Here is a 27032-nt window from a genome sequence, read left to right as displayed (position 1 = left end):
CATAATGTGATGGAAGGTGATATCAACACTGCCATCAACCATTACTCATTGACCAATAAATTACTCACTAATACCTGGGTTTGTGATTTTCCAAGACCCGTTTACTCCACATTTCATCACTGCCTTGTGCTAGACTTAAATTCTAGAGGTAACAGAAGCATGATTGCCTTTGATATCAAACCAACATTTGACAACGTGTAGTATCAAAAAGCCCTGGTCATAATGAAGTCAATGTCATCCACGAAATTGATTGAAGCTATTCTTTGCACAAAAGATATGGTTGGTGAAGGTGAATCATTCAACCAAAGTACAATTACTGCAAAAGTTCCTTAAGGCAGTGTGCTAGGCCAACGCATCTTCAGCTGTTTCCATCAATGACCCTTCTTTCATCTAAAGGCATGTTCCTTGATTATACATAATGCTTAATCTCCGTTACAACTTAACACAATATACAAAATAGTTGATGCCTACAAATAGTAAGATCTCAACATACTCTGGAATGGGCTGATAAGTGGGAAGTAACATGGACTCCACTAAACTGTCAGGCAATAATAACTTTCAGCAAGGGAGATTAACCACCTACCCTTGAATTCAATGGCATTGCCCTTGCCAAGTACCTTGGCATCAGCATCACAGGGTGTTACTAAATGACCAGAAAATGGACCAGTCGCAAATACTATGGCTAGAAGAGCAGGTCAGAGGCTGGCTTACCTGCATTCAGTAACTCACCCCCTGAGTTACCACTCCTACAAGGTATAAATCAGGAATGTAAAGAGATACTCTCCACTTACATGGATAACCAGAGCTCCAACAAGTCAAGCAGCTCAATACCATCCAGAAAACAGAAGTCAAACTGAATGGTACCTCTGGCTTTCTTATGCCACCCACACAGTCAGGCAACATTGACAATATCTACTGTGATCATTCACCCAGGCAAGTCCAATTGCCCCTCGTAAACCTATGATCTCCACCACCAAGACAGTAAAAAGCAGTAGCACTACACTTACAGGTCTGCCTTCAAGCTGTACATCATTCTGATTTGGAAACCTGTTGTTCATCTTTCACTACTGTGTCTAAACCCTTGAATTGTCTATCCCAAAGTATTGTGAAAGAAGCTTCACCAAAACTGCTTAAACTAGTTCAGGGCGATAGCTCATCTCAACAGCTATTAAGGAAGGGCAATAAATGCTTGCCTTGTCAATGATTTCCATATTCCAAATAATAATCATGGTGCATGACATTTTCCAGATAATGTATTTATATGAAGCTATCAAGGGATCTTATTTTCCATTTCCATATTCTCTTACTTCTTCCTAATGATGCATTCTTTTGCTAAGCTATAGCCCCATTAATGTCAGAAGCTAGGTAACTCAGACAAGTTACTTAGATCTTGGAGTTCAGACCAGCAAATCTCACGCCATGAGTTACAACTCACAGGTGAATCCAGAACCACCTTTTGACATTGGCACAATCATAACTCACACTCAAATCCTCCCGTTATATTTCATGGGTAATCACGAGAGTTCGACGACAAGAGTTTTCTACAGGCCTGCAAGCCACTGATCTTTTTGAAATTCAGGTTTGTGTTTTTTTTTAAAAAAAGGGGAGTAATAAATAGATCATTTGGGGATTTCATGACGACTAGGATGCCAAATTGATGTGCTGGGGACCCACCTGTTCCAAATGTGCATTGAGATTTGAATGCAAATAATCAAGTATAATATCCAGATGTGCTATGACAACAAAGAGAGCCAAAGTGAGAGCTGTGAGAATGAGATGGAGAGACTTGCAGCAGACACAATGAAGCTAAGTGAATTACCAAAGAAAAGCCAAATGAAATATTATGCTGAAAAATGCAAGGACATCCACATTACAAAGCCAGTCTATGTTTCTAACATTTTATGCTCATGCCTGACTTCGTTTTCCCTTTTGTGAAATGCAATGATGTGATTTCAGCAAAGGTCGAGTCAGCCAAGCAGAACAGAGCCATGATTATTTTTTTTTTAATTTACAGGAGACAGGCGTTGAAAAATCCAAATTAAAGTTCATTTCAGAACAGGGAATTTACATGTTTTCCATTTAAACGACTTCCTGATTCATCACTGATCATCAGTATTCACAGGTATTTTCCAGTACAAAGACAAATGTTGAGACCCAATGACCAGTAAGATTTTACTACGGAAGATATCACTTCTAAATCTCATTTCCTTTCATTGAATATCCATTTTCTATTAAAGATTATCGATTAGTGATTAGCATAAGAGGTTGGGGAAAGTGAGAGCAAGATGCAAATGTTCTACAATCAATTTGTATCTTCTGGTAAGATGGCAGCATGCTTAGTCACAGCGGCCTCACCACACTAACAAATATAGTAATGCAAATATTTGTCTTAAATGTTTTTCTTGTGACCACAAGACCCTGTTTGACATAGATAATAAAAAAAACTATAAAATTGTTTCATTATTTCATTGGTGAGACTAATGACAAAGGAACTGCGCTGCCTCAAATCGCTGCGTGGACCAGACCGCTGCCTGTTGCAGCCACCAAAAGGAGACCGTGGGGGACAGGACAGGTGCAGTGGTGCTCTGGAATCCATGCTGTGTTGGGGGCTGGCCCTGCAGGCCAGCTCTCCCGTCGGCACTGCTCTCCAGTGTTCACTCCTTGGAAGACAAGCTGGATTGCCTTTGTCTGTGGCTGAACCAGCATGAGATGGGGAACTGCTGCATGCTTGTTCTTGCAGAAACGTGGCTCCAGGACAACATCCCATGCACCATCAATCTACAGGCTATGCTACTCAAGCAGGGACTTCCACTAAATATTATTTTGTGTCTGTATATACCATAATTATATGTGCCATCTGACTGTATGTACTGTTTTGCACTTTGGCCCCAGAGGCACGATGCTTCGTTTGGCTATATACATGTATGGTTGAGTGATAAACTTGAACTGCCAACCAAAGGTCAGCCCTTTTAGCACAAGTTGGAAATGATACTGACATCTTCAGCTTTGCACTGTATTATTGCTCTTTGCTCTGACCTGCTTGGCCTTCAGGAAAACAAAATGTAAAACTATTGAATATTCCCCATCGTCCAGCTGAATGTGGCCAAGTAGGTTAACCTACCCAAGTCCTCTCTTGGGTCTTCTGACATATATATGTTCTCCACCGGAAGACTGTGCCTTGTTGCATCAAGAGCTTGACCCAAAGATTTGTACTGAACTTTGAATTGTTTGAGACATGGCACCACTTGTTTTAAAAGTTCCATCTGCAAGTAAAATGAATTCAGTTATTACAAAAACATTGACTACAATAAGATCAAATATAGTAAGTGAAAATGCATACCAGTTATGAAATTACAAAATAAAAATTAATTGTTCTCCATAATTCATCTTCCTCAAAAAAAATGGATATTCAGCACAGCTGAACAAATACAGGTGCCACAGCTTTGTTTTAAGAATTCATTTTGACTATAGACAGGAGTGCCAAAGTCGTGATCTGCAATCTCAGCTCACGGATACAGTCAAAATAGGACCCTTGTTTCCACAGGACCAGTAAATGTCAATTCTGTTACAATAGGCAACACACTAGAGGAACTCAGCAGATTAGGCAGCATCTACAGAAAGTCAATGGTTCAAGTCGAGCCCCTTCATCTGGATTGGAAGCTATGGAGTAGATAACCAGTATATAAAAAAAGTGGAGGGTAGGGGTGGAACAATAGCTAGCGAGCAATGGTGGATCCACGTGAGGAAAGCAGAGATGCAGGTGGAGGGGAGAGTGGGTCTATTCATCAGAAGTAGGAGGATGAAAGGTGGAACAAATAAGAGCTGACGATGAAGTTAATCAGTACAGTTGCAGCCAGCGTAGAACACTGATATTTAACAAACAGGTAATCATTAAATTCAAATGCTTTCCTTGCAGCAAAGGAATGCAGATGCTGCACTTTAAAGGTTGGCACAACATCGTGGGCTGACAGGCCTGTACTGTACTATGTTCTATGTTCACACATAGCACACAATGACCATTCACAAATCCAATTAAAATGGAAGTCCCTTATGATAAATATTTACACACTTATGATCTATGGTTCAGTAATTCTGTTTACCATTACTGGCAGGATCGCAAATTGAATGTTTACTACGCAAGGAACAAAAACAGAAATTTGTGAAGTACACTGAAATGGTAATATGATTTATCTTTACAAGTTCCTTTTCAATTACATTGCAGAACAAATCCTTTGCCAGGTGACAAGTGTGTCATAAATAAGATTTGACATCCTGTTTACAGTGTTGCATTGAAAATGTGGAGATGGTCTGAACAGGTCCTGCATGCTGGTAAATTCTAATGATAATAATCTCCAGGAGACAGCAGAAAATTTTAAAACATGGGCAAGTACTTTATTGCAGACCAGCAGCATTATATACATGACAACAACATACATGACATTATCTGCACAACTTGTATTTGGATACAAATACCAGATAACTTTTCCATAAAGTGTTTCAATTAAACTTAGCAATTATATCTTCAGTCTATTAACTAGCTTTTTCAAGCACTTAGATCTCACTGAGTGCTTGGACTCTGGGATTGTAATTATTTCTTGATCTGAAGAACATATGACATCCTGACTCAGCTAACCATTGGCTTGTGCCTCTTCTTCAAAAATAGGTTCCCTGAAAACTAGCCATGGTATAAATTAACTTCACATTCCTTGTCCATATTTTGGTATTTTCATTAATACAGTGATGGATACTTTTCACTTTACCTACAATGCTCATCAGAGATTGTCTATCATTGCAGAAGTACACTCACCAATATCTCACTTCTGCATGTCACATTTGCTCAGCCTTCATACTTTCTCCCATTCATTGACTGAATGGCTTTTCTTTGTCTACTTCCAAAGTAAGGATACGAATTGAGATTTTGTCTTCATTTCAACTGCTGTCACTCAAATCCCTCTGGCTAGGCTGTATAAAACTTCAGCACCTTCAGAGCGTCAACAAATTACCAGGTGAAAGTTGTGGTAGAACATGGTACTGCACAATTATATAGCAAATTTAACAAATGATTCATGGGAAACTCACACATCTTCAAGGCTACCGCAAGAAAACAAACAAACTTCTTGGCCTCATCATTAGTGACTAGATGGTATAGAAGAAAATGAACATTTAACACTTGAATTTCAAAGTTTTCAAAAACTAACTTTTCATCTACAGTATGGCAAAAATCAATCTTGGCTCCTCAGCTGCATGCTCTGCTGCAGTGTGATCTCACATGCTTAACCTCAATCTGCCTGAAATGAAAAATCACTAAAGACAATAAAATTCTTGTCAACTTGAGAAAAATAAACACAAAACTGTTGCATCAGGCACCTTCATGTCAGTGGTGGTGTCATCAGCATTTTCATTTCTTGTTTTTGACAAACTAAATATTGAAACCAAATCGTCCAGCTTTCTCATAATTGGCCAGCGTGCAAAATTTCTAGAAGTCGCATAGTTCATCTAAAATCCAGTCTTGAAGACATTGTGAACGACTGTTCTAAGTCTCCACTGCAGACAATCTTGATCAATGTAAAATTTAAATGGTTTACTGTAAAATGATTGGATATGCACATTCTGAAAAAGTCCAGACTGAGTCTGTGCACCCATTTCAGAATTATATCCTGCTATGCTGTCTCAGCTATTTCTGCATAAATAAATAGTAAGACATCCAACTGCTAGGTAACGATGATATACCAGCAAGCCTCATGTGGCAGACTGGATTAAAAAAAACAGCAATTTTGTTGTTTAGAAACATGGAAACATAGAAAATAGGTGCAGGAGTAGGCCATTCGGCCCTTCGAGCCTGCACCGCCATTCAGTATAATCATGGCTGATCATCCAACTCAGAACCCTGTACCAGCCTTCCCTCCATACCTCCAATCCCTATATCTAACTCCCTCTTAAATATAGCCAATGAACTGGCCTCAACTGTTTCCTGTAGCAGAGAATTCCACAGATTCACCACTCTCTGTGTGAAGAAGTTTTTCCTCATCTCGGTCCTAAAAGGCTTCCCCTTTATCCTCAAACTGTGACCCCTCGTTCTGGACTTCCCCAACATCGGGAACAATCTTCCTGCATCTAGCCTGTCCAATCCCCTTAGGATTTTATACGTTTCAATAAGATCCCCCCTCAATCTTCTAAATTCCAACGAGTATAAGCCTAGTCGATCCAGTCTTTCATCATATGAAAGTCCTACCATCCCAGGAATCAATCTGGTGAACCTTCTTTGTACTCCCTCTGTGGCAAGAATGTCTTTCCTCAGATTAGGGGACCAAAACTGCACACAATACTCCAGGTTTGGTCTCACCAAGGCCTTGTACAACTGAAGTATTACCTCCCTGCTCCTGTACTCGAATCCTCTTGCTATGAATGCCAGCATACCATTCGCCTTTTTCACCGCCTGCTGTACCTGCATGCCCACTTTCAATGACTGGTGTATAATGACACCCAGGTCTTGTTGCACCTCCCCTTTTCCTAATCGGCCACCATGCAGATAATAATCTGTTTTCTTGTTTTTGCCACCAAAGTGGATAACCTCACATTTATCCACATTAATTTGCATCTGCCATGAATTTGCCCACTCATCTAACCTATCCAAGTCACCCTGCATCCTCCTCACAGCTAACACTGCCGCCCAGCTTCGTGTCATCCGCAAACTTGGAGATGCTGCATTTAATTCCCTCATCTAAGTCATTAATATATATTGTAAACAACTGGGATCCCAGCACTGAGCCTTGCGGTACCCCACTAGTCACTGTCCGCCATTCTGAAAAGGTCCCGTTTATTCCCACTGTTTGCTTCCTGTCTGCTAACCAATTCTCTATCCACATCAGACAGATATTCAAATTGTATAGTTGTGCTCTGATATTAGAATAACCCATCTCTGCACTCTAAAGGTTGCACAAATGGAATGAATGATTCTGGATATAGAATGGCCAGTAGTTTTAAATAGAATTAAAATGAAAGATTCCCTTGACAGAAATTGGTAAAACTTTATAGATAAAATTATTGCTGTATCTCTCTATAGTCACACAATTAAAGAGAATAGCTACTTTAAGGTTTTAACTAAAGTACAAGAAAAAATGGTGTTGGCTTCAGAATTAGATTCATCACTTGTACATCTAAACATACAGTGAAATGAGTCATTTGCATTAACAACCAACACACCTAAAGGTGTGTTGGGGCAGCCAGCAAGTGTCATCACATTCCAATGCCAACATATAACATGTAAACAAGAAGCTATTTTATTGTCATAAAACCTCACCTGGCTTGTGGTTTGTCTGTTCAATTGCCCTGTCTGGACTATATTCAGCTCTAGACCCATTGTGGTTCTTCCCAAACTGCTTCTTTGGTCTAGGAGCCATTAGGGATGGACAAAAATCGCAGAGACACCCACACCCCATTTATAAATTTAAAAACAAATAAATGATAGAAAATTAAGGAAAAGCTCAGATCAGACACCGAAGAAAAACCATTAATGTTTCAGGATGGTGACCCTTTATCAGATTCAAAAAAGTGAAGATATTTAAACTACAGAGAAGAGAGCAAAATGGGAAACAGAAAAAGTTTCAGATAAGGTGGAGGCCAAGAAGTCAGTGAGAAACAGCATGCTTGTCAACTGTAGCTATTCCATCTGTTTAAATGGATAAAGGAGCAGAGGGAAAGATGATGCTGGGTTTGTAAATTGTAGAACACAGCAGCTGCTGAAGACCAGGCAACCTATTATAGTGCAGCTGTCTCACAACTCCAGAGACCTGGGCTCAGCTCCAGAGCCATCTGTATTAAAGTTGCACACCTTCCCTATGACTGTATAGATTTCCCCTGGGTGCTCTGCTTTCTTCCCACAAAGACCTGCTATTTGGTAAATTAACCAGCTACCTTAAATTACCTCGAATGCAATTGGCTTCCTTCAACGTTATAAAGGAAATTTTAAAAAAAACAAAAAACCACTAGAAACATTTAGCAGTTTCTCCACAGATGCTACCTGACCTGAGTTGATGCTACAAGTAGAGGGCCTTGACTCAGAACTGGCAAAGTGTGACATACAGGAAAGGCCAATTAACTGAAATGGTTCAATTTAAGTAAAAGGCAACTGGAATATCATCACCCATGCAGACTGAAAATGTATTCTACTGACTAGCAAAACAAGGTAGTTTTGTTGCCTCATATATAGAAATTACATCCTAGGCACTAAATGCAATTCATTAAACTGAGAACTGCTCCTTCCTACATCACCCTGAAAGACTGTTTGGGTCCTTGGACAGTAGAGATGGAAGAGGCTTGAAGTATAATGGCCTTTGGAACCCTGAAATGGGAAGAGAAAGAAATTATTTGTCTGTTGGTAATATGTTGCTGAAGGTAGCAGAAATTAAACTGGATAATTGGGTAGAAAGCAAGGATAAAAGGAACATAATCCTTCTCTGGATGGGAGGAGACAGCAGAAGTGCAAGAAATGGAGCAAAAGCATGACAGCACTGTCAAATGTGAAGAAGGAGAACCAATGATTAAGGAAGAATTCAATAGTTGGAAAAGTCACATCACCAGATCAACATACAATGGATTTAGAGAAACTAAATGGAATACTGCTCTTACAAGAGCATGTGGGGGAGGATATAGTCAAATAGTAACGAGAGTCAGAGGGCTTATAATTGATATTAGAATATTTAGTCAAGATAGTTTATCCACATTTGCACTTAGAACTAGTCAGATCGTTAGGATTATAAAAGACAGCCCATATACCCAAAGCAGTTCTGGGAGACAGAAGTGAGGTGGTGGATAAGGATACATTTCAAAGAATGGCAAATTATATCACCCTAAAGTAGAATGCTGGATGCATTCTGCAGAGGTTATACTATCCACAGCCAAAGAAGCTAACATTTTAAGTCAATAACCCTCTACCAGAAATTAAAAAAAACAAATTCTTCATTTACATATAGACAAAATTAAAGGTAGGGTGATAGGAGTGAAATCAAGAATCTTAACGACAAAACTGGTGGCGAAACAAAAAAGATGTTTAGAGAGTGGCTAATTACAGTAGAGTGAAGGTTGTAATGCACCTCTCAAAGATTGTAGTCAAAGTTGAGTTTATTACATAAGCTCACGTATGCACAGAAATACTTACAACAGCATCAGTCATATACCATCATAAGCTGCATTCACAAGAAAAACAAATTAAATTACATAGTCTTTACAAAAAGGAACAATTAGAACAAAAAGTCCATTTTAATGCAAGATGTTCAAAGTACTTGCTCTTTCAGTTTACACTGAGAACATCCCTTCCCATCTACGGGAGACAATGTCCACCAAAGATCTCCATCATGCAGGCTATGCAATATTCTCTCAGCTACCATCAGTCAAGAGGCTCAGAAGATGAAAATTCCACACCACTAGGTTGAAGAACAGCTTTTCAACCATCTGGTTCTTGAACCAACAAATGGTACAATTGTTTTTCCAACTACAATCACTTTATGACCACTGATCACTTTGCACTAAAATAGACAGTTTGTTTTAATTTCTTATAAAAATTATATACAATTTAAGTTTAATCCATGTTTTTCTTGTAAATATTGCTATACACCTGTGTAAATTTTCCACTGTACATGTACTTGTGCATATGACAATGAACTCCACTTTTAATTTTGAGCTTCACTGGTATAGAACAGGAGGACAAACTGGAGCAAGGATGGAGAAGAAAATTAAAGTAACAAGCAACTGAAAGCTCAAGTTCACCTTCAAGGACTGAACAAAACAATATGCAAATTAGTCACTGTTTGGTTTCAAACTAACTTCTCCCTAGTTCTAAACAAAGTCTAGAATACAAACAATTACGTTCTGCAAAGTCACTGATTGATCTGCTGAATGTCTCTAGCCTTTTGTTTAGATTTTTAGCTTCTGCTGTATTTAAAGTTTTTAATCTGCTGCAAATTATGTACAAGCAGAACTGAAGACACCTTTAAATGTCAGTCTATCATGGCAGAATAGTGAAGAGATGTTACACAGTGGATAGGATCTCTAAAACCTATCACAATCTTACTGCGGCCGGTTAATGCTAACTCACCTGCTGCTCTATTATCAAACTCAACTGCTTTTTCTTTTCCCGCATAATATACTCTTGTTTGTATTCAAATATCTCTCTGCGCAAACGCTGGTTTTGCTCTTCAAGCAGCAGCAAGTTCCGTTCTGCATCATCTTGGTATTTTTCCAAAGAGTTTTCCCTCTAGGAAATGGAGAGAAAAAAAAATGTTCATTACTGTGACCTTCATCATACTAATGTGCACTACAATAGATATTCAGGAGCTTAAGATTAAAAAAAATAGCATCAACAAAGAGCAGTGGTCAGTTACTCACTGACAATGATACAAGGTGAACAGAAGAAAATATGCCAATAAAGTTACTGGATTATTAGCTCATAGCTCCAAGTAGCTACTTCTGATTGATATAAGCCTTCAAATATTTTTAGAATATTTTTGAGAAAAGGAACAACCAGATCAGCCTTAATCAGTAACCACAGGCCAGAAGATCCCAAGCTCAAAACCCTGATTTATTGGGTACTACAATTGGTCTCACTTCCTTTGGGCTACATAATGGAATATCCTGCTCCAAATCACTGGACAAGGACAATGATCAGGCTTAGATATAATCTTCCTCAGTATGAACAGCATAATCCACAATTAAGATAAACTGCCGGTAAAATGAAAAAAAAACAGTAGGCTGCCAGTTGGCATTCTTCCTAAAAATGATTCATTTTTATTTAACCTTCATCCATCTATGGACTACTGAGTAGACTATACACTACATACAGAAAAAAAAACTGGTGTAAAACAACAAATGAGGTTCTATGTAGGGAAGTTCTTAAGACAGGAATACTCAGCACCAATTTATAGACCATTGTGATAGCAGCAGCAGTGCCCAAGGGAGTTCACTGCCATTTTCAAATGTCTCGAATTGAAACAGAAACAAGGAGAGAGGGAAATGAAATTTGGCAAGGGATATGAATAAAATTTCAAACTAACCTTTCCACTCAGGAAGTTGAGAACTCAACAATTGATTCACCCAAAGAAGCCTTCAAATCTTGGAATATTAATTGAGTATTATTTATTCAAATTAACATTCTACAGAAAACAAAGCTAACTGAGGGTAGGGACAAATGAAGTTAACCATGTTATTCTTTTCCATTTCCCAACAGAATTCTCAGACACTGAACACTCTCTACATCTAAACATCTGCTTCCTCCACTACAATTTCAAAGACCACAATAAAATTGAGCTTCTGAAACTGATAAGATGTCAAGTCTAAACAACGGAACATTTTTATTTCCAGATCTAATATCAGAGAAGACTCTACATTTGGCTACAAAATAAATATTTTTATACATTCAGCTCAAACTGTGGATATTGTATCAAAACAGCAATTTCTCTTTTTTGATGCAATCATCCTGTAATATCCTGGTGGGAATATCAAAGAAGCAACAGACTAGAGTTGCTGGAATGCTTTGGATAGATTTCTCTCAGGACATCAATCTGTAGGGAATCATTTTACTACAACTCACCTCATTAAGACTAGCAGTAGTTATGTACATAAAACCCAGTATATGGCAAGAGTGCAGATTCACTTCACCATACAAACCTAAATCAGTCTTTTTCCAGTCACTAGGGGCCAACATATTTCTTGTGAAATGCCATTAGTAATAGATTATGAAAATAATACAAATCATATTTACCACAATAGTTGCTTGAAAAATTACCAATTCATAAACTGGCCTAAATTTTCAGTGGCATTTCAGCCTTGCCTTGATTGAACCGCTGATTTTTGGCAACAACTTTAGAAACCACTGAACTGGAATTAGCCAAGTCATTAGACTTTTAAACATCAGATATCCAGCTCCAATCCGCTCATTTTCAAGTCTTAAGTGAACCAACTAGAGCAGACATCCAATGTGCTCCCATATGGTAATTGTGATTTGAATATTTTGGCAAGGCCTGAAGTCACTGACTTAAGCTATTCAGTTTTAACAGCTGCTTGTTAGATAGCAGATCTTTGGGAAACCCAGTAGCTGAAGACAAGCTAGGGGGGATATTATGATAGAGAACAAATGCCTTCATAGCAGTATTTGCATCCAGATGTTTGCTACCCCAGGGTCCACTAACCTGCTTCCCTTCCACAAAGGACAAACTGTACATAGAGGATGGAAACATCATCTCCCCACTATTCACACACAATGCCCAACACTTCACAAACTGGCACCACTGAGGAATGACCAACATTCACACTACTAATCGCACTGACCAAGGCAATAACAAATGGAACATTTTAGATTTGTAGTTACCTACAGTTCTCATCCAAAACTATATACAAACCAAAAGTTCCAAGAAAACCCGAGGGGTGAGTGTAAAAGATAAATTAGTAGCTAAAGAGAGGACTTGAGGAAATAATGAAAAATAGAAATGCTCAGGTCAGATAAAGAGGAAGCTAGGTCTTTTCATTTGAACTCTATGCCAATTAATCAGAATTGGAAAAAAAACATTATAAATAAGTAGCTTAAAAGCTAATGCAAGATCATGAAAATAGGGAAGGGGAGAGTAAAGAAAGGATTTTCCCAATTTTAGCGCATAGTTAAAAACTAAATAATAAAAGTAATAAGGTTAATACTTGGTTTGAAAATATGCCAGGTATGGCCTCAAGCACCACAAGCATTGAAGTAATAGCAGAAAATGCTGGAAACAGCCCGAGGTCACAATATACCTTTGGAAGAGAATCGGATGTAACATTTTGGGCTGAAGACCTTTCATCAAAACTGGTAAGGGGACAAAGAAGTTTGAAAGTTGCAGAGAGAGTGGGACTGGGGATAGGATTTTCATTCTTAAAATAAAATAAATAAATCAAAGACTCTTCTGTGCAGTGAGGTGGAAAGACAACCAAGTCATCAGTTAGGAAGATGACAGAATAGCTCGAAGCTAATTTAGCTGCAGTTGCACGGAAATTAAAGTGAGGTCTGTGCTGAAGACAATATATGAAGTCAGAAGGAAATGGACAAGATGAATCATAGCCATGGTCTCCCATGTTAAAAAAATAAAGTTTTTTTTAAAATTATAAATTCTGAATGAGGCACGTGCTAAAGAGTTCAAGGCATGCAAGAAAAAGCTACATTGGGTTTTCTGATGTGGCTTGTTTTCAAACACTCAACATTCTTTATCAAACAGGTATACCTACACATTTCTAATCATTTTCTTTTGCAAGAGTGTGGGACATCTGAGAAAACAAACATTAGGTCAAGCATTTTATCTCACCTTAATGGTCATATAGGAGAACAGTAATTCATCAAAATCCATTTGTTCAATGTTTTCTTCTTCAGACAAGTGAGGAGCCATCTGAGAAGTGATGTTCTTTGGGAGGGGGGTGGGGTGGAAAAAGGAGGATTAAGACAAATAAAAATTTTCATGAATAAAGCATTATTCAAAAATGTGATCATTGAAGCTTCAGATTTTAAAACGTTTCAATACAAGTTCAAAAACAGCAAATCTGCAAGACAATCCTACACATTTCATGACCAACACATTCCTGCTAGAGCAACGGGTAGGACTGGCAGAACCAGGGAAACCAGTGATACTGAAGCTCTAGTCAGAGACAGTAAGGTACATGTCAGGTATAGGAGCTGAGATCAAGTGAACTCCTTGAGTATTACAAGGAATTTAGAAATGTACTTTGAGAAATTGAAGGACAAAAAGAGGACACGAGATAACTTTGGCAGCAAGATAAAGATAAATCCTAAGAAATTCTCTATATTAGGAGAAAAAGGTGACTGGGAGAGAATAAATTTCCTTTGGGATCAAAATTGTCATCTACATGTGGAGCAACAGGAGACAGGTGAGGTCTGAGATGAATACATTTCATCTATATTTACCATGGAGGTGGCCATGAAGGTTACACAGAGAATAATGCTGCCCTGAAATACACTTGCAGAGTACATTTCAGTAACATCATTATTCTCTTCCCTAAAATCAGAAGTGCCGGCACATGAGGTGGACAAATCCGTGGCTTGAACAAGTGCATCCATGAACATTGTGGAAGTCAAGGGAAGAAAAGGCAGGAGCCCTGGCACACCTATTCATATCATCGTTACAAACAAATGCTTTCGCCTCCTCCCTCTCCCCCAAAGGACTGGAGGATGGCTAATACTGTGCCTTTGTTTACAAAGGCTGCATGGAAAAGTTAAAAAAACAAGTCAATGAACCTAAGATTTATTATGAGAGGTCACTGGAGGTGATTCTGAGAGACAGGATCTATCTACATTTGGAAAAACAAGAACTGATAAGCGATAGTCAGCATGACTTTGCATATGGGAAATCATGCCTCACAGACAGAGATTTTTAAAGACATGACCAAGAGGACTTACGAGGGCAGGTAGGGCAGATGCTGTCTAAATAGACTTTAACAAGACCTTTGTCAATATTCATCATGGTGGCAGGTCCTGGAGGTTAGATCAGGCCAATCTACCCAACTGGATATAAAGTTGGCGTGATGGTAGGAGTCAGACGGTAGTAGAGGAGGTTTAGATTAGATTAGATTATGAGGACACGCAGTCCTCTTTTATTGTCATTTAGTAATGCATGCATTAAGAAATGATACAATGTTCCTCCAGAATGATATCACAGAAACACAAGACAAACCAAGACTAAAAAAACTGACAAAAGCCACATAATTATAACATATAGTTACAACAGTGCAAAGCAATACCGTAATTTGATAAGAACAGACCATGGGCACGGTAAAAAATAAATCTCAAAATCTCTCGAAAGTCCCATCATCTCATGCAGATGGTAAAAGGGAGAAACTCTCCCTGCCATGAGCTTCCAGCACCGCAAACTTGCCGATGCAGCACCCTGGAAGCAGCCGACCACAGCCGACTCGAGTCCGTCCGAAAACTTCGAGCCTCCGACACCCAGCACCATCTCTGCCGAGTGCTTCGACCCCAGCCCCGGCAACAGGCAATAGGCAAAGCCAAGGATTTGGGGCCTTCCCCTCCGGAGATTCTCGATCACACAATAGCAGCAGCAGCAGCAGCGAAGCGGGCATTTCATAAGTTTCTCCAGATGTTCCTCCGTGCCTCTCACGTCCATCTCCATCAAATCAGGATTGTGCACGGCCCCTATTTAACAAATACGATATCATTTCGGAGCGGCCGCGCGCGCTGCATTGCGCCGCCATCTTCTCCTCCCCTACCAGTTTATTTTCCAGATTGAAGGCCTGTGACCAATGATCTGTGTTGGGTCCTCTGTTTGTCATCTATATTAATGATTTAGGTGAGAAGGCAGATGATATGATTAGAAAGTTTGATGATACCAAAATTGATGGCATATTCAACAGTGAAGGTGGTTACCCAAGATCAGTGCCGAATCTAGATCAATTGAGCAAATAGGCCAAGGAGTGGCAGATGGGATTCAGCTCAGACAAATGCAAAGTGTTGCACTTGGGAAATTACACCTAAAGCTGACTTGTACAGTAAATGACAGGGGCCTTCCTGCAAAGTGTTGTCAAACAGAGAGATATAGGGGAACAACTACCTAGTTAACTAAATGTGGTACAGGCAGACAGTGGAGAAGGCAGCATTTGGTACACATGCCTTCATTGGTCAGGAAATTGAGTACAAGTTGTGATATCATGTTACAGCTGTACAAGACACTTCAAGTATAGTATATAGCTCTGGTTGCCTAAATAAAGGAAGAATGTTGTCAAACTGGAAAGGGTACATAAAAGTCTCATATGTTTCCAAAACTGCTTGGCTTGAGTTACAAGGAAATCCTGGGTAGGTTGGAACATAGGAAGCCAAGAGGTGACTTTAGAGGTACACAAAAAAAAAATCACACAGAGCATTGATAAGGTAATGATTAAATTTTTTTTTAGGGTAGAAAAGTCTACAGCTAAAGAACATAGGTTCAAGGTGAGAAAGAAATATTTAAGGGGGACCTGAGGGACAAGTTTTTAACCTTTGAGGTGGGTACTGAATACAGATTGCACTGTCAAAGCAAATAGTAGTGGGAGTACAGTTTGCAACAGGAATTCTGCAGATGCTGGAAATTCAAGCAACACACATCAAAGTTGCTGGTGAATGCAGCAGGCCAGGCAGCATCTCTAGGAAGAGGTACAGTCGACGTTTCAGGCCGAGGCCCTTCGTCAGGACTAACTGAAGGAAGAACTGAATTAATGAGAGCCAATCAATTACATTTTATTGCTGCAATATTGGATAACATGGTAGCCAATCCATACACAGTAGTTCTAAACAATAACAGATGACAACCTGATAAGATTTTATCCCCCCCCCCAACCCCCACCATCCTCACCTCCCACCACATCACCAAATCCAGTGGTTTAGGTGAAAGATTTGTTAGACCAAAAAAAAATATCTACATATATATCTGTACTTGCAACAACCCCCTGGGATTGCTATTTCTATCCAACACTCATTTTCACTAATGTTTCATATAAATGACAGAGTGCTAGCCTGAATTCCACACTTAAGTGTGATGTACTCAAAGCCTGCTTCTCCTAGAAGAGTGTGCACAGATGACATCCAAATGTAAGATCAGTTAAGATAGACATTCAAGATATGTATCACAACTCAGGTTTGACAACATTTCAGATGTTTATTTCATTGGCTACTCAGCAGATGATTGCAGCAGGCTGTCCAGATCTTGCTGCATTCAGGTTGTAAGCAGCAATTAACATTCACACTAAAGTGCCAAGCAGTGATCACACCAAGAGAGTCTAACCACCGCCCTTGACACTCAGTGGTATAAACATCAGGAGTGACAAATAAACACTTCTCTGGCTTCCATCTTCCATCTGGGTACAGATATCAATTATAACCAACGTTTTGATCACAAACTCTGCCATCTTCATCAGGGATTATGTATGAGCATGGTTTTTCAGACTGCCTGGTGAAGGAAGCCATTGAAATAAGACTAGAGAATAAGAATTTCAACAAAGACAAAGGTCTCGCTCTAAAAAAAGAACTGGAATTTGATTGTAAACAAGATGGGAGAGTGGAAACCTGATTGGGTGAGGACTAACCAATCAGGAGGGACGGACTATGGGGGTATAAACACCACCGGTCTAGACATGATCAGGCATCATCCCTGATGAATATGGCAGAATTTGTCATCAAAACGTCAGTTATAATCAATACCTGTACCTGGATGGAAGCCCAAGAAGAGTTTATTCATCATATATGCTGGGAAAGCACTATATCCTTTAACACCGAGCTATCCCACTATCAATGGCATGGAGAATCACTGGAGAACAAAACCTCAAATGGACTTTCCACATAAATAATATGACAACAAGACCAGTTGAGAGATTTGGTAACCTGTAGCAAGTGATTCATACTGACAGCCCAAACCCTTTCCAGTATCAGCAAGAAAAAGTCAGGAGAATGAACAAATACATTGCATTTACTTTGAATGTAGTTCCAACACCTTTATAAAGCTGACATGATCAAGGACAAAAGATAAACTCTCCATCTACCACATATGCATTTTCTCCTCCACTGATACTCAAGGGTAGCAGTGTGTGCCATCTACAAAATGCACTGAAATTATGCATTAGCTCTTCTGATAGCATCTCCCATCTTACAAAATCATGACCTGCATGTTCCCCTTCAAGCTGCCCACTCTCCTGACTTGGAAATGTATTGCCAATCATTTATTGCTTCCTCCCCAGTGGCACTGCTAGGGGTATCTTTAACAGGAGACTGCCACAATTCACACTGTAGTTCACTACTTCCTTCTCAAGGGCAATTAAGTACGGATAGTTATACATGCTGACCTAGCCAGCAATACCAAGATCTTGAAAAGAGGATAAAGAAAAACGTCCAATTCACTTCTACGTCCTTTTGAGGGATCAGGTAAATTGAGACAGAACTTAATTTTCTCATGAGGGTTACTGGCACTTGTTCAAGTTCCAGCATCGTCAAGTGTAAGAGCAAACTAAAAAATGCACAGCCCAACAAAATTTATTTCTACCAGATCCTGCATTCCTACATCATGCAAATTAAGATTAATTGTTTAATGGGCCTTACCGTCAACCATAATTTCATCAAGGTCACACGAATGAAAAGCAGAATTGCTAAACAATTTAAAAAGGCAGATGTTGCATTTTAACTATTGGGATTTAAAAGGACGATACACATTAACATCTCAGAGGTTAGTAAATAGCAATCCTAGACTAATAGAAGGATACAAGAAATAGCACAACAAGGACACCACCCTTTGAGCCTGTTCTACCATTCATAAAGATGATAGCTGATCTTCTATCTCAGCATCATAACTCCCTGCCCCATCCCAATATTCCCAGACTTTGTTATTACGCTAAAGTCTGCTTCAAATAAATTAAATGATATACAGGTATCCTCCGCTTTTCGAAAGTTCGCTTTACGCCACTTCACTTTTACGAAAGACCTACATTATCACCTATTTTCACTAACTGAAAGAAATCCCAAGAGGATTTTTGCTTTTATGAAAAAAGGCAAAAAGCGAAAATAGCGTTGTGTTTGTTTTGCAGCGAGCCGTTATAGAGGCAGCACGCACCCTGAGCAGCGAGAGTGGCACCGCCAAGCTCCTTCCCCGGGAACTACACTCAGCATCAAGCCGCCATAGCTTTGAACTGTGTCTGTGAGCATCTGTGCTTTATCTCGATTCATTTTGTGCATCTGTTAGCAAGATGTGGCCTAAGTTATCAGAAAAGCCTGAGCGCGCTCGTAAGGGTGTTATGCTTAGTGTAAAACTGGACGTAATTAAGCGTTTCGATCGTGTTGAACGAAATAAAGACATTGTGCGTGCATTGAACTTGCATGCGTCCACCATTCGTACTATTTACACACAGAGAGAAAGAATCTTGAAAGCTGCCGATGTTACTATTGGTTCTGCTAGCAGCAATATGGTCTCTTTCAGTCGGCATCCAGTGTTATTTTAGGCTTTATGTGTTATTTGGTATGATTTGGTAGATTATTTTTTGGGTCTGGGAACGGTCAAAAATTTTTCACATATAAGTTAATGGTAATTGCTTCTGCGCTTTCCGCCATTTCGCCTTACTTTCATAGGAACGCTCTACTTTCGGATAGCAGGGGAAACCTGTACATCTTCCACAAAATTCGATTCATCACACAGTTTTCCACATCTCAGTCCCAAACATAAAATGTACAGAAAGATGCAGGGCTAGATTGTCACTGCAAGCTCCCACGTCTAAATTGGCAATAAATTCCCCCAATCAATTGCCCAATTACCAGTTTTATACACAAATGAACTGCCCCTGTCCATCTCTACTGCCTTCGAGCCCACTTTCCACAGAAGAAAGGAGTTGCTGGCGTGGACAATTGATCGCTGAAGCTGACTGACAAGGACAAAAGAAAAACAGGAAAGGTTTGTCTGCTTAGGCATAAATCTTTGAAAACTGACATGCAAACATTAGGTCGGTTATATGCAAATCATTTCTGCCATTGCAGGTTGATTTTACTGGCATCTGCATCAATGTTCACACGGATGAAATATCTGACCACCCAAGGAACTGCATCCCTGTCACTCAACCAAGCACCTGATCATTGTATTTCAACAGCAGGCCTATGTCAGCACCTTGTCTTGTCCATAGCAAAGCACAACCGCGATACTTTCCTATATAAAAAAATAGCCCAAGAATTAATCATATAGCTCTAGGAAGAGAAGAAAAATAAAACTAGTGGTGGGAGAATATTCATAGAAAATCCATATTTTAACCAATGCTGAAAACATCATGCTTACATTTACTTTACAATTTAGCTATGAAATTAAAGTTTGATCAACAACTTGCAATTACACAACTCTGAGCTGCTCAGATTGCTCATCACTACTGCCAGGCACATTCTTAATCAAGGTCTCTTGAAGAAGGCCCATTAATACATAACTGCTATAGCTCTTCCCACTACTACTGGGCAGGAGGCATGAAGCCAAAGGCCCCACACCACCAAGATCAAGAACAGTTATTACCCTAAAACCATCAAGCTCCTGAACTGGTGTGGACAACTTAATTCACCACCAACTCAACGGATTCTACAACCAATAGACTCACTTTCAAGGACGCTTTACAACTCATCTTCTCAGTATTCATATTTGAACAATTTGTCTTCCTTTGCACAATGGTTGGGTGTGACCTGATAGATGGCATAGACAGGGTGAAATCAGATACATTCTTTTCTCCAAGGAAAGGGTGCTTGAACACCTTTTCCTTGGGTGCATGGAAAGGGACCCAAAACCAAAACATTGCTTTAGAATCAGAGTTGAGAGATTTAAGAAGAAACATCATGGGAAGCTCCCTCAAGCAAAGGATGGTGAGTACTTATAATGAGCTGCCAGAAATAGTGGTTGAGGTAGGCATATTATCAACATTTAAAGGCCATCTAAGTAGAAGAGGTTTAGAGGTTTATGGGCCAAACACAGGCTGATGGAACTAGCTTTCTGGACAGCACGGCTGCATGGACAAGGTGGGCTGGAGAGTCTGCTTCCATGTTCTTTGACTATGACTCGATATACTGCCATGTTAATGTGGGTTATACTGCCATGTTAATGAGGGTTATTGTAAATCAGAGAACTAAAATACTCTCATTGCAATCCAATCATTTAATTTAAGAATTTATACAATAAAGTTATTTTTCCATTCTGATGGATCACACACCTCATTAAACCCAGGAATATACTGTACTGAAATATCCATAAACACAAGAGATTCTTCAGATGCTGGTCCTCACAAAAGGTCTTGTTCCATAGATGAGTCCTGATGAAGGGTCTAGGCCTGAAATGTCAACCTTTTACTCCCCACCATAGATGCCATCTGACGTCAAATTTTTCCAGCTTGTTGTGTGCTACTAAAATATCCATAATGTATTTCATAGAGCTTTGGCCAATAACAAAATTCTGCTTAATGGGAATGGAAGCTCACATAAATAGGGAAAATTCTTGAGCTTGCAGTAGAAATCAAAGTCTTAAGTCTTCCTTCCGGGTTCTTCACCTAAGGAGGCACTAAGGAGCCCAACCCAGACGAAATAGAGACAATAATAGCCTAAGCAAGTCCCAAAACAGAACTGTTCCTGTTACATAAGATAAGCAGATCCTTACCAAAGCAGATTCCATATTGCCTGTACATTCTGGGACTTCAACTGGAGAAATTTCAGCTGAAATACAGTGGGTAATTATTTTCATCATCACCTCAGCAAGCATAAATCACAAATTTTCAAAAAAGATTATTTACATTTCAATAAACAGTAAAAGCCCACAGGTCATATTGGCACACCAAAAACACATGTACATATAACACAACAACTTCATGTTAGCTCCTTTTCTTTGATGTGAAAGCTGTACACGAGCTATTATTTCATTGAATGACAGGCTCATCTGGACTTTTGTCTCAACTGATTTTTTACCTGAAGCCCATAATTCTGCATACCCTTCCAGTCCAAAAACTTCTTTCAGACCTCAATGTACTTATGACTCAGCATCATCAGCTCTGGAATAGTGAATTCTAAGTATCTACAACGTTTAAGAGAAAAATTTCTTTCCATTTTTAGTCTAATGCATGCATCTCCTCCATCTCAATACTATAACCCCTGGTTCTAGTTTTTTTTATAAAGTAAAATCTGCTCAGCATCTACTCTACAAGAGTCACTGAATTTTATAGTTCAATCATTACCTCTCCTTCATTGTAAACTACTCTAAAAAGCTTATTTCCATTCCGCTCAAACTTTCAAGCACACCCTCATCCCAAGAAGCACTTCTGCACCAATTCCTAACATCTTAAAAGGTTATTATATCAGTTGTTTTTAAATGAAACTCAACTCAAAGATGCTTAAGAGAAAGGAATATGATCTGGAAAAGTTCCTTTTCTGCAGAGGGGTACTTACGTTTCATTACTGATAAATCCCAGTCTAGAGAAGGCATAAGCATGCTTTCTTCAATACCTGTAGAGTGGAGGGCTATGTTCTTTTTTGCTGCATTTAGTCCTGTTAAAATAAATCACACAAACACCCCATTGTTAAATTTATTCAACACAACACCTCACATCCAGCAAAACTCTGATAGCTCACCAAGTGTCCATTCAGTCCCACAATCTTGTTATTGGGTTTGACCCCATGTTGGCTGGAGTCAGAGGTTTATGCTTTGGCTCTTGGTACGACCACTCATGCCAAACCAGTCATAGGGTAGAAGCCAAACCAAGAGTACTCCACTGGTCCTCCAGGCTCGGGGGTTCAACTCAGGGCCAACAACTGACTGGCAAGATAAAATTGTTACAGAAACAGCAATGAAGAATCCTTCTACAACTGAGTGCAATGGTATTCCTGAGTCTCTATCCGGGATTTTGCATGACTGACAATAGTGAAAACTGAGAGGAAGCTACTGACACGATGAAGGAAACACTGAACACTGCAGGAGATGGAGGACCTTCACTGCTGACCTAAACGTCAGTGGCGTAATGGGCAGTAAGTAATCATTCAGAAATCTGAATGATTCAGTAACTAGCTCATCAGGCAATGTTCCCATAGTCAGGGTCTTGATTCCTGTGTTCACTTTAAACTTCACTGAATTTCTGAAATGTTACACATTTTTAAACAGAGAATTAAAATGTTCACATCAACAAACAATGTAGACAGCAAATTTGTCAATCCAGCACCAGAGTCCCAAGCACACTGGATTAACAGAATTTTACTGTAGTTACAAAGGTACAAAGCTTCTAACGTTTTATGGAAAATACTTTAAAGCAGAAATGGTGCGTTAAAAGAAACAGTCAATTAAACCATTCATTCCCCCAAACCAAATTACATAAAATGTAGTACGACAATTTATTTTCTCCTCTCAAATCATGTTAGCAATATTGCCATCATTTCAACATGCTCCATTTAAAAAATATTGCCTTTGCTACTTTTTCCTCCTTTAAGATTACATAGGATGGGAGTTATTTGGGAAGCAATTATCAACGCCACTATGTCAAAATGTCAATAACTAAACATTTGAACCAAATCATCATTAAGAGGTTTGTACAACATCTAATAATCAGTAATTATTTACTGGTATTCGATATACTGTATGATAGGCTGAAGGTCCTAGTTTAGATGTCAATGAAATGGTTGTATTTAGAAAGAATTCTGGAACACCACCCTCTCATGTCAGCTGAGGTCTGATGAGTAGACTTCATGGATACTAACCTGTCTTCCACTTACAAGCAGGGGTTCTCAACCTTTGTGCCATGGACCAATACCATTAAGCAAGGGGTCCATAGACCCAAGTTGGGAATCCCTGATTTAAAGGGAATATTTATGGGGAAAAGAGACTGATTCCATCCCTCCCCTACCTTTTTCTGAAGAGCTGATAATGGAGAATGCAAGGTTAGTTTGTTTAAGTGCAATGTTATAAAAATTTAAATAGACAGAACACAGCTGATAGCATAATTTAAAATGCTAGTTTGGAAAAATTGCAATAATTGTTGATAAATTTTTCTTTAAATGAAGAATGTCAGGCAAATAGTATTGCACTGACGTTAGGAATTAGCTACGTTTACCAAAAACCTCAGAAGAGACAAATAACAAAAGATTCATGAATTGGTATTATTGAAATAATTCATGAATTAAGGCAACAAGTAATCGAGCCACAGATCTGGGACTCACAGCCAACATATCTTGGTTACAGTAGTAATAAAAATCCATCAAGAGCATTAAAGCTTCTCATCCCTACCCATCAACTCAGTTGAACACTAGAGTGAAGTGAAGCAATACCCATGAACAAAGCCTTGGTAAAGCCTCTCTTCAGGAAAGGAAAAGAAAAAAACATTTGAATAACTGACCTCAAATTGAAGCCAGGAGAGCAACCACATTAAAAGCTACTTTAAAAGAATTAAGTCACTGTACAAGTGAAAAAGCTTCAGCCATTTTTTTTTTTAATTTATTAAGATCAAGCATTGTTCATCTCTTATGGAAACCATAAATATTATTCACTACAAGTTAAAAAGGAAAACCTAGTTCTGAGCAGCTTCACTGACTTGCAAAAGCCTTTGGCTGTATTACTGGTCAAATTATCCAATGGTTATAGCTACTTACGTTTCAATTCAGGTCCAGAATTTTTCTCATGACCCTATTAAATACACACAACAAAATCAGATTTCCAACAGGAAAACAATCAGGTCTTTAGCATTCTAATATGACAAATTTGAAATCAACTTTAACCCCTTCTCAATAATTCCTCTTTACCAAATGGTTTCACTCAGTGCTGAGGCTCCTTCTTTAGGCAGTCCCTCAAGCTTGAAAGTTACATGCTTTGACTCCAGCTCTGCAAGTTCCAAGGAAAATGTAGGACTTGCAGATGGGGAAGATGTGCTTGATAGGATGAGTGGATGGATATTTTCAGATGACGTGCTCCTTCTGCCATTTCAACAGGACTTCTTTCTGTATGCTCCCAACCAATATTTGATGGTTATCAGTGCCATCCCAAATGCTCCCTTTCTGCCAAGTAGTTATGGGCCATGGATTTCCAAGAGTCATAAGAGGAATAAGCCATTCATCCCTTTGAATCAGTTCCACAATTAAGATCATAGCTGATCATCTACCTCAGCACCAATCTTGATTATCTAAATGTCCTGAAATCCATCAATTGAGTACAATGGCCAAGACATCAAGGCAGAGAATTTCAAATGTTCACTGAGTGATGACATTTCTCCCCAATCCAGTTCTAAGCAACTCATCCATCTTAAGTATATGTCAATACATTTTGGCTAAACATTGACATATCTGGTCATATTTAATTTGTGCTTTACTCAAATTCCATTTATACAACTGTGAAGTTAAGATGTGGTAATTGTTAAGTAACATATCTATTTGCTTCCAAATTAATTTCTGGTACATTTGCGACCCATGTTAATCACTTGGTGGTTGCAAATTAACTTCTGCATTAACAAAGAGTTCAGGATGCCTTAAATTATTTCTGTACAGTACTATTGACACAATGCCCAGCAATACTCAAATTCAATGAGGAAAACTTTATCATAAGTTCTAAATAATGAACCTGAGATTGCTATTGGCTACTTCAAAGAAAATATATCTTGGTCTGTTATCAATCCAAACAAATTTTTACTACCAATCCTCATTATGTATAGAGGCCACAGTTAAGATCCAAAATCTCCAAGGATGAGAACTCGAACCCAAAATATACTTTGCTTAAGATTCTTTTTCATCTCTAGACCTTGCAACAAATTAACTTTAGAAATAATCTGACAAATACGTAATATTAATAGAAATATCAAGGATGGGGATAAACATGGGATCCTTCGTGCCAAGTCTCATGGAAACAATACAAAAGAAAAATCTACTGAGCATTCTTAAGCTCAGCGAAATTAACACCGAAAGGAGCATCTGCTGAATCAAATCATCACATCATGAAGAAAGTAAAATTATGAAAATGCCTTTTTAAACCTGTTATTCATTCTTTATCCCAGGGGATCCCAACCTTTTTTTAATGCCATGAAGCCTTACCATTAACTGAGGGGTCCATGGACCCTGGGTTGGGAACCTTTTCTTTATCCAATTTGATACAAATACATAGATTTAAGCTGGGAGATAATGTAAATTCATGTTCACCTCTTACCTTATTGACCACTTTCTTCCTTGTGGCTGCAGCTTCTCGAAATCGAGATGAAACAACTCGGGCTCCTATAAGGAAATGTGTGGGGAAATGATTCACAAATTAAGATGCAGGAAAAGATATATTTTTTTTCTAAAAAGAAATACAAATGTTGCAACAGATGAAGGTCACAACTATATAGCCTGAATGGGTGGAACGCAATTGAGTACCAATAAGTAACTTCAAACCAAATCTTACACACAAGAAAATAGCAGTAGGCCACCAGGCCCCTCAAGCCTGCTCCACCCTTCAATATGATCAAGCATGATCATATATCAGCCTCAACTTCTCTACGCCAGTTCCTACAACCCTCAATTCTTGAAGTGTTCTAATATTTCCCCATTGTGGCTTTCAAAGCATTTAATGATCGGTTCTCCAACTCTCCTTGAAGTAGAGATTTCTAGAGATTCAACATTCTCCAAGAAATTGCTCCAGAACTCAATTATAAATGACCAGCACCTCATTTTGTAACTATATGCCCTTGTATGCAATTTGCCCATTAGTTAAAAACAAACTTCTACCCTGGCTTCCAAATAAGATCAACTATATTTGAACAAATCACCCCTCACTATTCTAAACTTTAAGGAATATAGACCCAAGCTGTCTAGCCTTCATTTCTTTGTCTTCCAATAAAAAGTAGCTAACTTTACCCAACTAACCTATATAATTTCAACACATTGCCTCAAACATTGATAATAGGTGAAATTATTAATAACCATCTTTTTTTTATTAATGATCACTGAAAAATGTCCTTGGAACGCAATTACAACTAACACTCACCTTTTAATTTTTTATTATACACTTCCATTGAGGATGCTCTGGAAAAGAAAATAAGATAAGGCATTAAAGCATTAACCTGATGACTGAAAAAATTCATTTATGGTTCAAATAGTAGTAAAACCTAGTGAAGAAATGCAATACTGTACAATAAAATTAATGCCAGTGTACATGATAAATCATATTATCCCAACTACAGCTATAAAAACAACCAGCCATAAAATCACATATTTTCCTCTTCTCAACTTCAGATTTGTCTCCTGAATATATGCAATGGCATTACACCAAGTTAGAGTGTAAATACAATAGTTGTTCCATTATTAGCAGCAATCCAAGTAGCAAGTTTTCAAAAACCTTATACATGTCATACCTACAGTTGCAATAAAAAGTTTCAGAACCATTTTCAGCTACCTGGTTTTCTGCATTGGTTACTCATGGTCTGTGGTCTGATCTTCATCCAAGTCACAACAATAGACAAACACAATCTGCCTAAGCTAATAACACACAAAGAATTGTATTTCTTCTCGTCAATACCGA

At 38.7% G+C, this 27032-nt stretch overlaps 1 protein-coding gene across 1 annotated transcript in view; it reads right to left on the bottom strand.

The window, feature by feature from the left end:
• Positions 1 to 27032, bottom strand: part of haus8 (HAUS augmin like complex subunit 8) — a 74741-nt gene that overhangs the window by 17921 nt on the left and 29788 nt on the right. The window contains exons 6-13 of the mRNA XM_063032042.1: positions 26499 to 26536; positions 25683 to 25747; positions 24143 to 24176; positions 21956 to 22054; positions 21174 to 21229; positions 13323 to 13418; positions 10094 to 10252; positions 3122 to 3263 (exon numbers count right to left, since the gene is read on the bottom strand). Of these exons, the coding sequence (XP_062888112.1) occupies positions 3122 to 3263; positions 10094 to 10252; positions 13323 to 13418; positions 21174 to 21229; positions 21956 to 22054; positions 24143 to 24176; positions 25683 to 25747; positions 26499 to 26536 (689 nt within the window). The remainder of the gene's footprint in view (positions 1 to 3121; positions 3264 to 10093; positions 10253 to 13322; positions 13419 to 21173; positions 21230 to 21955; positions 22055 to 24142; positions 24177 to 25682; positions 25748 to 26498; positions 26537 to 27032) is intronic.

Source organism: Mobula hypostoma, chromosome 24 (assembly GCF_963921235.1).
Source record: "Mobula hypostoma chromosome 24, sMobHyp1.1, whole genome shotgun sequence".
NCBI lineage: Eukaryota > Metazoa > Chordata > Chondrichthyes > Myliobatiformes > Myliobatidae > Mobula > Mobula hypostoma.
The sequence above is the reverse complement of the archived record's forward strand: the minus strand, read 5'-3'. Positions and strand labels throughout refer to the sequence as shown.